General features: G+C 35.3%; 1 protein-coding gene across 1 annotated transcript in view; it reads left to right on the top strand.

Moving 5' to 3' along the window:
- The window catches only part of LOC140149023 (nucleolysin TIAR-like), a 349,403-nt gene that overhangs the window by 252,275 nt on the left and 83,127 nt on the right, over positions 1-14,001 (top strand). Inside the window, 1 exon segment of the mRNA XM_072171166.1 lies at positions 1,123-1,174. Within this exon segment, the coding sequence (XP_072027267.1) occupies positions 1,123-1,174 (52 nt within the window).

The following is a 14,001-nucleotide window of genomic DNA, read 5'->3' as shown; positions in this document are numbered from 1 at the left end:
CAAAATGGTTGATTTGTTTAAGTTGAATAACATGAATAGCAAGAGTTTGAGTGAAATAGGGTGAAGCAAATGCTTTTATTTTTTCCATCCATTGGTTTTATTGCAACTATGCTTCACTCTGATATCTGACCTGTATGTCTATATAGAAATAAGCATGACCAACAGCTGTTATTTAGTATTTACTATTCAAATTTTTCTTGGAATTTTACATAACGAACTAGGTGAACAACAACAAAATATTGGAACTCAATATTTTACTCCCCACAAATATGCTGCCATTTCAAGCTTGATAACCAAAAAGTAGAGGTGATGTTGAACCTCCAAATGGCCTTAAAATAATTCTTTCTTGCATGAAAGATGCTAGTTAGAAAGTACTTATGAGTGAGTCTGTATTCCATTAAAACAATAGCAGCAGAGAAGATCATCATCATATAGATACCTAAGCTGTAGTAAACTTGGTTATGACCCCCACGTTACAGCGCCGGGCGGGGGAATAGTGCCAGGCGTTAATGCACCGCAGCGGAAATGTGTCCTATCTGTCAGAGCAAAATGGGAATGAACGAAAGTAGTGGAAAAAATGAGCAGACCATAGCTTGATGCCACCAAGCTCACTTCCCATGTTTAAAACATAGTGTGGCTGCGTGTATAATGCGTAAAATGTAAGAAAACAAAGAGATTCCTTTGATGAAAGAATTATTAAGTGCATAGACTTTTTCTTTTAATAGATTTTAAAATTTACTAGTGCACATCCCTAGCAACACATAGACAAAATACATACTCAAACGCACAAAACGTCTCATTTTATACAGAAACTTGGGAAGGAAAGATGTAAAAACAAGAGAAAAGAATGGTGTGAATGTAGGGTAGTTGATGTGATTGAGTGTCTGCATCAACTGTCATACATCCCAGGCCCTCTTTTATTGTGTACATCAAGACTGGATATGTGTTTGAATTAGAACAATTTGCACTGCTGGAAATACACTCCAATTCTAACACAACAACTTGACTTTTATAATCAACAATATTTATGCGAGTGTGATGGAACTATGTAAATCAATGTGGGGTCATCTTGTCAACGGATTCTCACAATTGTTTTCTTTCTTTTTGTTTTCTATTCTACAGGAGATAAAAGTAAATTGGGCCACAACACCTAGTGCAAGGAGAGACACAAGTAGTAAGTTTTTATGTTTTTATTTCTGTCAGCAATATTTGAGATGGTTAGTGAGAGAGACAAACAAAAGCATGTGGAGAGAATTGTATGTCCAGGTTATGGTGAATTTTAGTGCAAGAAACTCAATTAGCCTTTTCGAGATATGGCGGACACAATAGGATGGCGCTGCACGAAGTGGGTAAAGGCTTTTCAATTTGCTGTGTTTTACCCAGATTGATGACTGCCCTCCTTTTGTATACGCCATGCTTTGAAAAGGCTAATTAACTGTAAAAGCAAATTTGATACTTACAACGTTGACACCAAAGTCTTGGTTCAGACCAAAATGGGAAACTGAATAAACTTAATATTATGTCATGTCCATGCCAAACAGGTGAAGAACTAAAAGCCTTAGTGTAAAATTGTATCCATGCCCTCCCAGATTGATGTGATTTAAGTTGCAGGAAAAACTACAGAGTATTGTTATGCTTAAATTTGTAGCTGTCATTGCAATTCAATGAATTTGTGACGGCATCACACAGAGCTCCATTATTTTTTTAGGTATGAATGCTTGACCCAAACTGCTGGGGAAGCATTGTGACAATGCTGTTTGCACGATGCTTTTCACTTACTGTCTCATTGACATTGTGTACCATTGTCCAATGTTGACACATAGCGTTGAATTCCTTGACCAAACAGGCCTGACAGAATTTGATGAGCTTGAGGAATTAAAAACGAGCGGATCTTTCTTTTTGGATAATTAAAGCAGGGAGTATTTTTGTCAGACCGTCAGGAAACGCATCTGGGTTTTGTTGAAATAGTGGTCTTGCTTTTGCCACTTATCACAACATGCGGAGTGGACGTTGTGCTCAGGATTTGCGTCTCTTATTTTATTAACGGGAAGGCAAAGGGAAAGGTGTTTCTAGACAACCTCAATTTCCTGGTTTACAACTTAAGTTATTGCTTAACAAGCTTATCCATTAAAATTGGATTTAATAAAGGAAAAAAGAAACATAATTAGTTTTTGGTGCGAGCGTGTGTCAGTTAATTTGTTTGGACTATTAACTACTAGATTGGTTTATGAAATAGCCTGCGTAACACAAACATGGTGTATTATTGTCTGTTTTCATTTGAATTGGTCAAGTCAGTAATATCAATTTTGGTACCATTCTCTTGCATGTGTGTATTTTTACTGCTCCATTACGTATGCATAATTGCAACAGCATTTTGACTCTCTGATAATAAAATGGAAAAATTTGAATGACCTACTAAAATCACTGAATCACTGACCAAGATTACGTGACCAACAAGTGCAAACAGATTATAACAAATTCAGATAATAATAATTATTATTTAAAATCTAATAAAAATGTGCATAAATTATTTCCCTGCATTACACATCATTTAAGAATAATAATACCACATTCACCAATCCTTTCATGTACGTAATAACCAGAAATAGCGTCAAAGAAATTCATAAACCTCACCGATTGTTTTTTGTTCAAGAACAAAATCAAGCAAAGTGGACTTGTCACACCTAAAACTTGTGCTTAGAAAGCAATCCTCGTCCATGGCCTTTCCACAATCACTTTGGACATTGCACTCAGGTTGGACTATACTGATTTGATTAGCTAATTCAATGGATTGGGTAGGTGCAAACGTGTTTAGACCAGGATAATTTTCACGCAAGCAAACCACTTATATGAAACATAACAGCATACTGGAATGTAATCTTTGACATCAACTTTCTTGCAAAAGGCATAACTTCCATGATATGGTTGATTTGAAAAACAAAAAGGGAAATGTCAAATTACTTAGTTGATTGGGAACCATGTTTTCTGGCCAGTACATTAGTTGGATGACTTTTTAATGTAGACCTGACTTTGGACAAAATAAGTGTATTTTAAGTCCAGATGTTTTTGTTTGTTGTTGCATAGCTTTTTTCCCCTTCAAGGAGAATATCAGTAATTTTCAAAACAATTTGAAAGTGAGAATTGCATAAATTAAAGATGTGCATATTCTAAAACATAGTGTGTAATTCTAGTAAGTCATCATGGAGGTCACTTAATCATTAATAATGCAACACTGACTTCCTCTGAGTGAACACCTTGTCCTATTTACAGATTGCTTTGACAAACACAGACAATATCATGATATAACAGTGGTGTAATATGCTTCAAATATTCACTTGAAACTGTTAAAGAGTCAGCCCGTCTGCCCATGTGGTACTCATAAGTCGGATTTGTTTCAACTTGCAAATTCATCACCCCTTTTTTGGTCCTGCCTGTGTTAAATTAACAACCCATACCAGCGTATAAAACATTCATTCATGTGTGCATTACATGTTGCAAACATTACGGAATTTGTCACCCTTTCAAAGTTAGCAACGGGGAAACGATAATTGATGTCGGGCCGTGGGTCAGGCGTGGACAAGCTAGGGCTGGACTTTGAGTCTGTCCTGAATCCAGGTGATGTAGATGAACTAGACTAGTGCTGTATCCACTGGTTGAATTCTATCCAGGGTCCATCCATCTTAGTAAGTTGTGCATGGAAACGAGGTCTTGTACAGGTGGATACCTAGGAGGCGATAGCTAACGTGGAATGAATGGAAACATAAAACCTGGCTTCTTACAACATTAACCACAATGAAGAGTACAACAACATCATTTCACAGTTCATTTAATATCCAAAGGGTTTGAAAATTAAACGGTTTGATGATTATATAGCTTGTTATCTGAATATATTAATGTGAATGAACAAACTTTTGTTGTTGTGTCAGTTATGGAGGATGGCAAAGCTAGCAGGCAGGGTTTTTTGTTGTTACAGATCTGTCTTGTCGTGGCTATCGGCTTAACAGGCTATCATAATTAGGATGCAATGAGATATGAGTATAGTGATGATGCATAACACCTGTGATCTGCAGAATTATGCACTATGGTGATTGATACGCAATACTAAAGATGCACACCGCAATAGGCAGGTTGTATTATGCAGGCTAGATGAAATAATATCCTCAACAAAAACAAAAATATCTAGCCATGCCTTTTTCATCAACACTGTAACACAGGTCAATGATTTAGTAGTCGATCGCATTGGGTATTGCTATCGGAAGTAAATTGCAATCAGAAATAATTCACAGCACTACTATCAGTTGATAGCAAAAAGTATTACTATCATAGGTAGATAACTATCAAATCATCATACAGCACTGCTGTCAGCAGTAGATAACAGTAAGCCTTTCTATCAGAGGTAGATAGCAATCAATTATCTACTACCATTATTAGTAGATTGCATTGAGCATTGGTATCAAGAGGTAGAAGGCAATCAGAAGTCACATTGCAGTATTGCTATAGTTACAGGTAGCATCAAATATTGCTGTCTGAGGTAGATATCATTTGAGCTCCTACTGATATCAGTAGTAGATAGCATTAAGCATAACTAGATTTAGGTTATGATTGGAGATCAATGGCATCCTATTAGTGGTAGATAGCAGTGGCAATATGTTGCTATCAGCAGTAGACAGCACTGAGCAGTCATGGATCAATGGCCACCTATTACTATCAGGCTATCAGAGGTGAGGTAGATATCATTTGAGCTTCTACTGATATCAGTAGGAGATAGCATTAAGCCTAACTAGATTTAGGTTATGATTAGAGATCAATGACCTCCTCCTATTTGTGGTAGATAACAGTGGGATAGCAGTGGCAACCTGTTGCTATCAGTAGTAGACAGCACTGAGCAGTCATGGATCAATGGCCACATTGCTATCAGGCTATCAGAGGTAGTTTTGAGCTCCTACTGATATCAGTAGTAGATGATATCAGTAGTAGATAGCATTAAGGGGTGGGGTATGAACGTTTGGACAGTATTTATTTTGGGACATTAGAGCACATCAGACATATCGAATTGCATTCTGAATACTGAAGAATGTCATTCTGATATCAAATAATTTTGAATTTTTGAAATTCGCAATTTAATACACATTTTATGGCAAATCATTAAAATTTATGTTTTTGATATTTAACAGTACTTGAAGTAAACTTTATAAATCTGATGATTTATACTTAAAGTGTATGTAGGTGGGTTGAAAAGCCGACGATCAATTGAAAATTTTGACCTTTCGTATTGAAGATATGGATTTTTTTCCCCAAAACACCAAAAAAAATTAGGTCTTTTTGGGAAAAAATCAATATCTTCAATATGAAAGTTCAAAATTTTCAATTGACTGTCGGCTTTTCCTCCCTGCTACATACACTTTAAGAATATATCATTAGATTTATATAATTTACTTTCGAGGACTGTTATATATCAAAATTGAAAAATATCAAATTTTTATAATTTGTCATAAAATTTGTATTATATTGTGATTTTCAAAAATGAAAATTATTTGATATCAGAAAGACATGCTTCAGATTCAGAATACAATTCGATAGGTCTGAGGTGCTCTCATGTGCCACAAAAAATACTATCGAAACGCAATAAACGCTCATTTTAGATCCCTTAAGCATAAGTAGATTTAAATTATGATTTGAGATCAATGGCTTCCTACTAGTGGTAGATAGCAGTGGGATATCATTGGCAACCTGTTGCTATCAGTAGTAGACAGCACTAAGCAGTCATGGATCAATGGCCACCTATTGCTATCAGTGGATAGCTCTGAGCATTGCTATCAAAGGTAGGTAGCAGTCAGATATCAGTGACCTTCAGCACTACTATCATCAGTATTAGTTTATATATAGTAGTTCATTTAGATAGCATTAGAGATTGCTTGCTATCAGCAGATTATGCTGTTCTAATCACATGCTACAAGTATATAAAGATACTTCTAATTTCTGAACAGACAAAATTGTTGATCAAGATATCAATATAAGTGTTAGTTTTTGGCAATAATCACCTCACCTTCACCTTTTGTGACTCATGAGATGCATCCATGCTCTGCTTGGGCACAAACAGGTAAATAAGAAAGTCACAGTAGACAGACTTGCCATCATCACCAAAGCCTGCACCACTCAACTATAAGGTGTCAGTATTGCCGACTTGCCCCAGGCTCTGCCAACAAGCCACTAGGATAGCTAACAAGAGCCCTCTAGGAACTGTTTGTCCTTTTTAAGGCATCCTATTAAAGTATCCTTGCCTTGAGCACTATGTCATCTGACCAAACCTCAAACCTACATTCTGTCAACAAAAAACAAAAGTAAGTGTGAAGATTCTTTGATGCGATAAGAATTTGAGATGTAAAACTGCAGCTTTAGCAGGTATGTCATAGCTGCCCTAAATGCACCTAGTGGCTAAAAAATAGACATGAAAATGATGAAATGTAATGTTTTGCTTCTTCACATTCTTAGTGGCTATGTAATGTAAGATTAAGAATCACGCCTGTGAAAGTGAGAATTCAAGCGCTATTTCAACCTACATGCAGCAAAGGTACTGAAATCTGCTGATTTGCAGCTTAGTTTGATGGATGGCTTGTAGTTTGTAGAATTGCTTCCTATGGCCTAATTTGGACACTTGGCAAGTGATGGATGTGGTGGTTTGGTCTGCTGCCGGACACAACCGTAAAGATACTTTACTCTCATGGGAGTGTTTCTAGTCTTATAACAAGCAAGATGAAAACACTTACATGGGGTAAAATAAACATAAGGAGTAGTATTAGTAATAATGGAGGTGACTAATTTGTTATTTTAAATACCGTGTTTGTGATGTCATTACAATTTGCCAAGATTGAGCACCCTTAAATTGGTAATTAACGTGAGTTTTGAAGATTAACGGGATGCTGGAACATCTTTATGTCTCACATCCTCATAAAACTTGCATCGCAATCAAGAGAATTTACGATTGCACTCTTGTTAACAGTGAAACAAAAGGCACAGAGTGATAAGGTTCCTGTTTATGGCTTATGCCTTGTAATATTTCAAGGGTAATTCGTACTAAATGCCTGCCTTGTGACAGCACCTATAATACATACAACACTAGTGAAGCATGGCCCATAAAGGTAGTATTCTGAAACTTTGTGTCGCCATCACAGTGCATGCACTATGTTAGTGGAATACGGAATAAGTCATACCCAATGCTCAGGTCTATTAAAGTTGTCTTCTTTTTCGACAAGAAAACAGCTCTTGCTTGTGGGAAATCATCCAAACTTAAAAGATTTCAAGTTTAGACATGTAACTATGACGATTTAGAGGTTTACTGGATCAGGAATCTTTACAAATATTTATTTTTGTGTCTGGCATATAAGAGAAATGCTAAGTTAATTAGTATTTGTTTTGAAAGCCAGTAATAACCACTGTGCACAGTGCACATCAAAATAAAAGCTGTAACTTCCCTGTTGCAGAAATTATTGGAGTTATTAAATGTGTCAAAATATAGAAGTAAACATGTTTTTGCGTTGTACTTATTGAAAGCCAAACTATTTCCCTAGGCTTAAGAGGTAAAAGAAACCGCTCATTTCCTTTTGACTCAATGCAACATAAATCAGCCTCTTCCTGTTCGGTTTGTGATGCAAGCGCTGCTCAAAACACATTTTTTACAAGTAGAACTGACAGTAATGAACCATTTATTCGGTGTTGTGTCATGAATGTGTGTTTCTATCTCCCCATCTAGTATATTTTTTGTAATCATAATTGTAGTTTGTTTTAAAAGTAATCTACCAAAACAATGCCATCTTTGGGGAGGACGATTATCTTCCATGTGGCTGACTGGACCGTGTGATTACTCAGTTAGCTAGGAGCTCAGCCTAATGGTAGCCCACGATAGAGATGTAATTTTATGCCCTAGTTGACAGGAATTAAAAGGGATGGATAAATTAAAAGCCATCAAATATGCAAACAACAATTAAAGTGACCCAGATTGATATTCGCATACTATATTTATGAAGTACTCGGGTAAACCAAATGTACACTACCATCCAGCTGTACATGTATCATCATTTACATCAAATGCATCCCGTGTCACCTCAGGAATATAAGCTAATTAGATTTGGTTCAGTAAAAGTGACAAACTCATTTTAATTCATTCAAAATGTGAAACATTTTACAATGCTAAGGACTTAGGTAAACATGGGAACTCCTAGTCATTTTAGCCAAATATTCTGACTGGTTCAAAAAAATTATTTTAAATTTATGAAGAATGTGTTTGGAAATATTTCTTTATCTCAGTTATCCTGCCAAACCCTCAAATAATGGTCCTTAATAAATGTATTAAAAACAACTTTTAGGTGTTTTTTAATTAAAACATGGTGAAAATCACTTATAAAACACCAAAATTGCAGCCGACAAGTTACATTGTGAGTTTGCTTTCATTTGATATCCCTATGAAAGGACTGAACTATCCATCTGTTTGCCTATTTTATCTTCTTTCAGCTAAGCTTTGTGTGTAACCAGCATTTTGTTCATGTCCGCGTCCACGTACACAATTTGTTTTAAAAATATATACACAGGGATTCATGCAGAGAATCATACGTATTGGGGATTACGTGACAAAGTGAGAGATGCACGAGAAACCGCTTAAGTACATGCATGTATGCAAACAGATAAACATGCTAAGTAATTGTTTATTTGAATACAATTGTTGAGTAGTGTGAGTGAGAACTTGACTGTATGACGAATTTCTTATGAAGATGCTGCATATATTTGAGTGGAAATTCAGTCAGGAGAAAGAATAATGAGCTTTGTGACAAGGATTTGGAAAATGGAAACTTGTACTCTCTATAAATATTAATGTGTACCCGCACGTACAATTGAAAACTCATTTTGAAGCCACTTATGGCAGATGTACCCTGACTAAGCAATTAGTATTATCACCAATTCTTTATTCAAAAATAGATTTTATTAAATTGAAAAAAAAATATGGTTTGCTCTGTGCATGAAATATTATTACAAGATAGTTCTTTTTGAACTTTACTTGGGCACTATTTTAAAACATACTCAGGCAAAATGGTTATTAAGTTTGATTTTAAAAGGGATGTGAGAAAAATGAAGGTCAAATTGATGATTTCATTTATTTTAATGCCAAAAATAGAAAATAAAGCACAGCTTAAAATAGTTACATTCATTGAATCGACAAACTCATAGGCAATGGTACCATGATTGAAATTGCTTTTGTCAGTAAGTACTTGCGTTGTTATGATGGATGTGAAGTATATGATTATCGTTGTTTGATACAATAAATTGGGACATACTACGTGTATCTGACAAATTATTCATAGTACACGGTAACACTATATGCTATGGGAGATTACATTATCAACAAGGGGAAGGTAGTTGAAAGTAGTTGAGGGGCAAAAAATAAAATTAAAATGAAGTTACTCCTTTTTCAATGATATGAAAGTCAAATATAAAATCAAAAGATTGACGACTCAATAATCATGATAATAGGTGTAAATGAAGCTTTAGTTTACAGCATCTTTCATTAACAAAATAGAAGGCACAAATTGAAATGCAATAAACCTCAGTGAATTCCAAAAAGGAATAATTTAAGTGCAATTTAAATTTCATGAATTCAGATGCTTATAAGACTGTAATGAAGATTAAATATTAAAAGCTATAAAATAGCGTTTATTATTATTATGTATCTGTATGAATTATTGTGTCATCAGTAGATACAAAGAACTGCACATATTTCAAATGTTTTACTGAATTGTATTTGGAAATCTAGTCACCATTTTATCTTCAGTTGATGTTCTTTTCCACTTCCTTAACTCTTCTCATCTCATATCATTAGTTTGGCTCTTTCATAAATTAGGAAAGTAGCCGAAATGGAACAAATAATATACACTAGTAAGAAGTGTGTTTTGATATGCAGTTACACCATTTTATAAGGATCTTTTGAGGGCAGCGTTATTGAATATTTGTGAGCACCTTGCTACCTGGAGGTCTGTGCAGCGTGTATTATAACATGTAAGTAAACTTATGAATCACTTTCAGGGGACTATAAAGCATTTCTAAACATACACCGTAAGAATAGTTTACTTAATTCCATACACCAGAGGGAGTCAAGTTTACTTAACTCCATTCACCAGAGGGGGTCATTTAGATTTTGTATAAGACATTAGGCCATGAGTGCATGTTATGTTGTTGAAAAAAGTAAAATTGAAAGACATTTTCATTTTATCCTATGGGTGCATGTATGTATTACTTTAGAAAACCCCTAAACTATATGGCATTGTCCATGTCCTATGGGTACATAAAGTACTTAGAAATCCCAAAATTGGAAGTCATTTTGCTTTTATCCTTAAGTGCCACATGCAGCTTTTCTGTGGTTTGTTACATAGTGGAATTTTTTACAGGCTTTTAGTTACCAAAAGGCACACCACATAAGTGAAAAAAGGAACCCAATTTTGGTTCATACTTCTTAGGCAATGGCACGGTAGATTTGTAAACCTAATCTTGAAAGCCGTTAGCCCAAACTGCAATGCAGAGGACATGAAAGACAAGCTACAGAATCAATGCCGACACGTCACAATTTTATCCCTTCCTTGGCAAATTTGTTAATGGAGTTGCCGATACTTGCCACGTTGGGCTGACCCCACTCTGGAAGCGATTCTTGCGTGTGTAATGAATAGAACGTGCCACAAATGCTAATGACATTGTTACGCTAGTACAGTTTGTGTGGCTTGGTCACTGTCTTGGTGTTTTTCTTCTGTCTTTGTTTCTTTTCAGTCAACATTTCTTTATGTTATCATTAAGATCCATGAAAATTGTTTAAGAATTATTTTCACAATATAGCTTTTATTATATTTTTGTTGTGTGTGGTGCATCTTATTCTTGCACTATTCACTTAATTGGTAGTTATAAGTTAGTATGATAACATTTATAGAAATATTTATATTCACCACATCACACAATAAAAAGCATGATCGTATCCATAAAGCAGTCCAGGACTTGGTATATACTATAATGAGTATTAGACCAGTTTGACATACCAAATAGCACAATGAACTGTGTACTTTGGAGATTGGTATAATGGGTCATTCTGATACTATGAGATTGATATGTCATTTTGGTTCAGTTTTGTTGACACTTTCAATTTTACGATTGCACGCTGTCTTCAAGTTTTGTTGACAACAATTTATAAAATACTGGCACAAAGCATGATTTTCTGTGACTTATTTTGAATGATACAACTAAATGTGAAGTGAAAGTTAATATTTATTCTCCATGTTCTTGAATTCAAACACACATTAAGTTCACTTATTGCCATTATTTATGAACTGACCAACAGATGGTTCTTATTTTAATATGTGACGTGGCATTTTAATATTTTCAATACATGGTTTAAAATAGTTGATGATTTAATCAGCTTCTCCTTTTAAAATATTGAAATTCCATATGGCCAATTCAAACACTCTGAATGAATTTAATCAGTGTCATTAGCATTTGGTATAACTGAGCTTGACCATAAAGTGTAACTAGAGGTACTGTGGCTCAAGAGCCATGGTGGCCACTGGTTGACCTCATTTGACCTTTGACTTCGTTTAAACTCAGGTTGACTTGCCCCCTCATAATTTGCAACATGTTTAAGCCCAATCAGACCCATGTAAACATTTGACCTTTGACCTTGGGTGACCTCGTGTTGACTTTTTCATGTTCCCCTCATATCAAGGATGCTTTGCACCAAGTTTAAGCTCAATCGGACGAACTGTTTTGGTGTTTTCTTTCTTTGCATGGTTTAAAATTTTCAGAAGGTTGATTTGACAATTAGGACTTTGAGGTTAATCATTCTCATTTTCAAGTATTCAAATTATACAGCCAATTCCAACACTCTGAATTCAATGAATGACATTAGTATTTGGTATCAAACATCCCATTCAGAGACAAATTAAGCTTGTTTTTAGAAGATAATACTGGTCAATGGCATTATGCCTTACCGTTTGAACATGACTGACTGCTGGGTCTAATATGTTTAATGCCTGAAACATTTTTCATTAAAAAATCATCCATATAGTGAAATGTTTTGTATTAAATATCACGTGCAAGCTCAAGAATAAAAACAAAAGTAACAACAGTACCTTATATTTGATCCCATGTCCTTTAATTACTTTTCCTACAATTCCCGAAGTGTGTGACCCACATAGGCATCTTCTATTTACAAGTTTAGTGACCAAGGTGTAAAGATTCAGAGCCCAGAAGTGTTAAGAGATGCATGGGTCACACTAGCCATAGGGACGTTCAGTAATGACCAAGTCTCAATTAATGCAACTAATTAAAGACAGCTTAACCTGTTGTAGGCAGATAATAGTTTCAAAATATGCCCCAAACATGCCAAAAATTGACAGAATTCTGTTTTTCTTGAGCATATTTCAAATCAGTTTAAATCTGCCTTTGGATAAGTACAAACATGTCCAGTATTGACTCAGTGGCATGGTTCTTGAGAGCAGTTTGAATCTGAAAGGAAATTTGAAACCAATTGGCGTTGTAACATAAATATAGGCAAGATGAAGGGTAACCAACCTATTGGGAAAGGGAAGATTGGGAATGAATACAGAACAAGGTAAAATTACCTTCACCTTTTGTCTAATATAACATGTACAGAAAATTGTATGCTAAGTTGTTAATTATTATGCTACAAAAACACAGAACAGGCTGATAATGTAATGGTTTTAGTCAGGGTTGTAGCTAGGATATTTTTTAGTTATGGGTGGCATTTGATGAAAATCTTGCTTGTTTGGCCATTTGTTGTCAAAATTCTTGACAAATTCAACAAAATTGTGCTCTGCCGCCCACCACCGCCCACTGTAGCTACAACCGGGTTGAACCCAGGTTTTAGTGCTACTGTGACTACTGTGATTAGGATGAGAGAGGAGCAAAATTCTGCACACGCTTTGATCCCAATTGTCAGTGGTTCCTAAGTCACAATAGCATTTGTCACTTGTCCACAATTCTATGCACATATCACCTATACAAACTATTTAAATATTGTCATTGTCAATGACATCAAGGGCATCAAAAGCTGCCTGCTGTCGAGTTTAACTGCCTATGGTCGATGATATGATGCTCTAAACTTTGGCCCCATGAGCAATATTTCTTATTTTATATTTGGTAAAACTTGTGAAGGTATGGAATTAGTATTTTTATATTTTTTGGTAAGCTCTAAACTGTCCCTTCTAGTGCTTTCCAGCCTGTTAAGAAAACAATTAAGTTTTATCAGTACAAATGACAAGCTGATGAAAAAAGAATCATGCATTAATTCAATAAAATTATGTTCACCATTTTCAAAGACACATGCAATCGATATAACATGTATAATTCTGGAAATAAATAATCAAAACACTTTGCATCGAGTAGAATGTTTTTTTTTATTATTTGGGGAAATGTGAGAACCTGTTTATATATCAAGTAAATTGTAAACATTGAAGGAAACTAAGCTTATTACTTTACAATTTTTAATACAAATTTGTATCAATAGGATATGAAATAGTTAAATGAGAGCGCAAGTTATACTTTCAATTTAGCCCCAAATTCTGTTAACCCACGCAATCCACTTTTCTAGCATCGTCTGTGTATCCCAAAAGAAGTAGGCTTTTACTAATGTGTGTATGTTGTCAATGCTTATTAAGAATAGGAACAGCAAACCTTCATAAACACAGCTATTCATGAAAAGTCTAGAGCCATTTTGCTATCATTTCCTGGCCTGCCAAGGGGGAAAATTGGAGACTACGCTTTTCATAAGATGTCGACAGGATTTGGGTTTCGATGATCACAATCAACATGACGCAGCCATTGGCGCTAATGTGATTTGTCCTCGCTCGGTGTGCAACTGAAGAAGATTTTGGGTCAACGCATGCAGCGTATTCCCTTTCAATCCTGACAAGACGTCCCTTCTCATCTCCGCCTGCTGAGTTCTTGTTAGCTCGT

Source organism: Amphiura filiformis, chromosome 3, assembly GCF_039555335.1.
Source record: "Amphiura filiformis chromosome 3, Afil_fr2py, whole genome shotgun sequence".
In the NCBI taxonomy this organism is placed as follows: Eukaryota; Metazoa; Echinodermata; class Ophiuroidea; order Amphilepidida; family Amphiuridae; genus Amphiura; species Amphiura filiformis.
The sequence above is the reverse complement of the archived record's forward strand: the minus strand, read 5'-3'. Positions and strand labels throughout refer to the sequence as shown.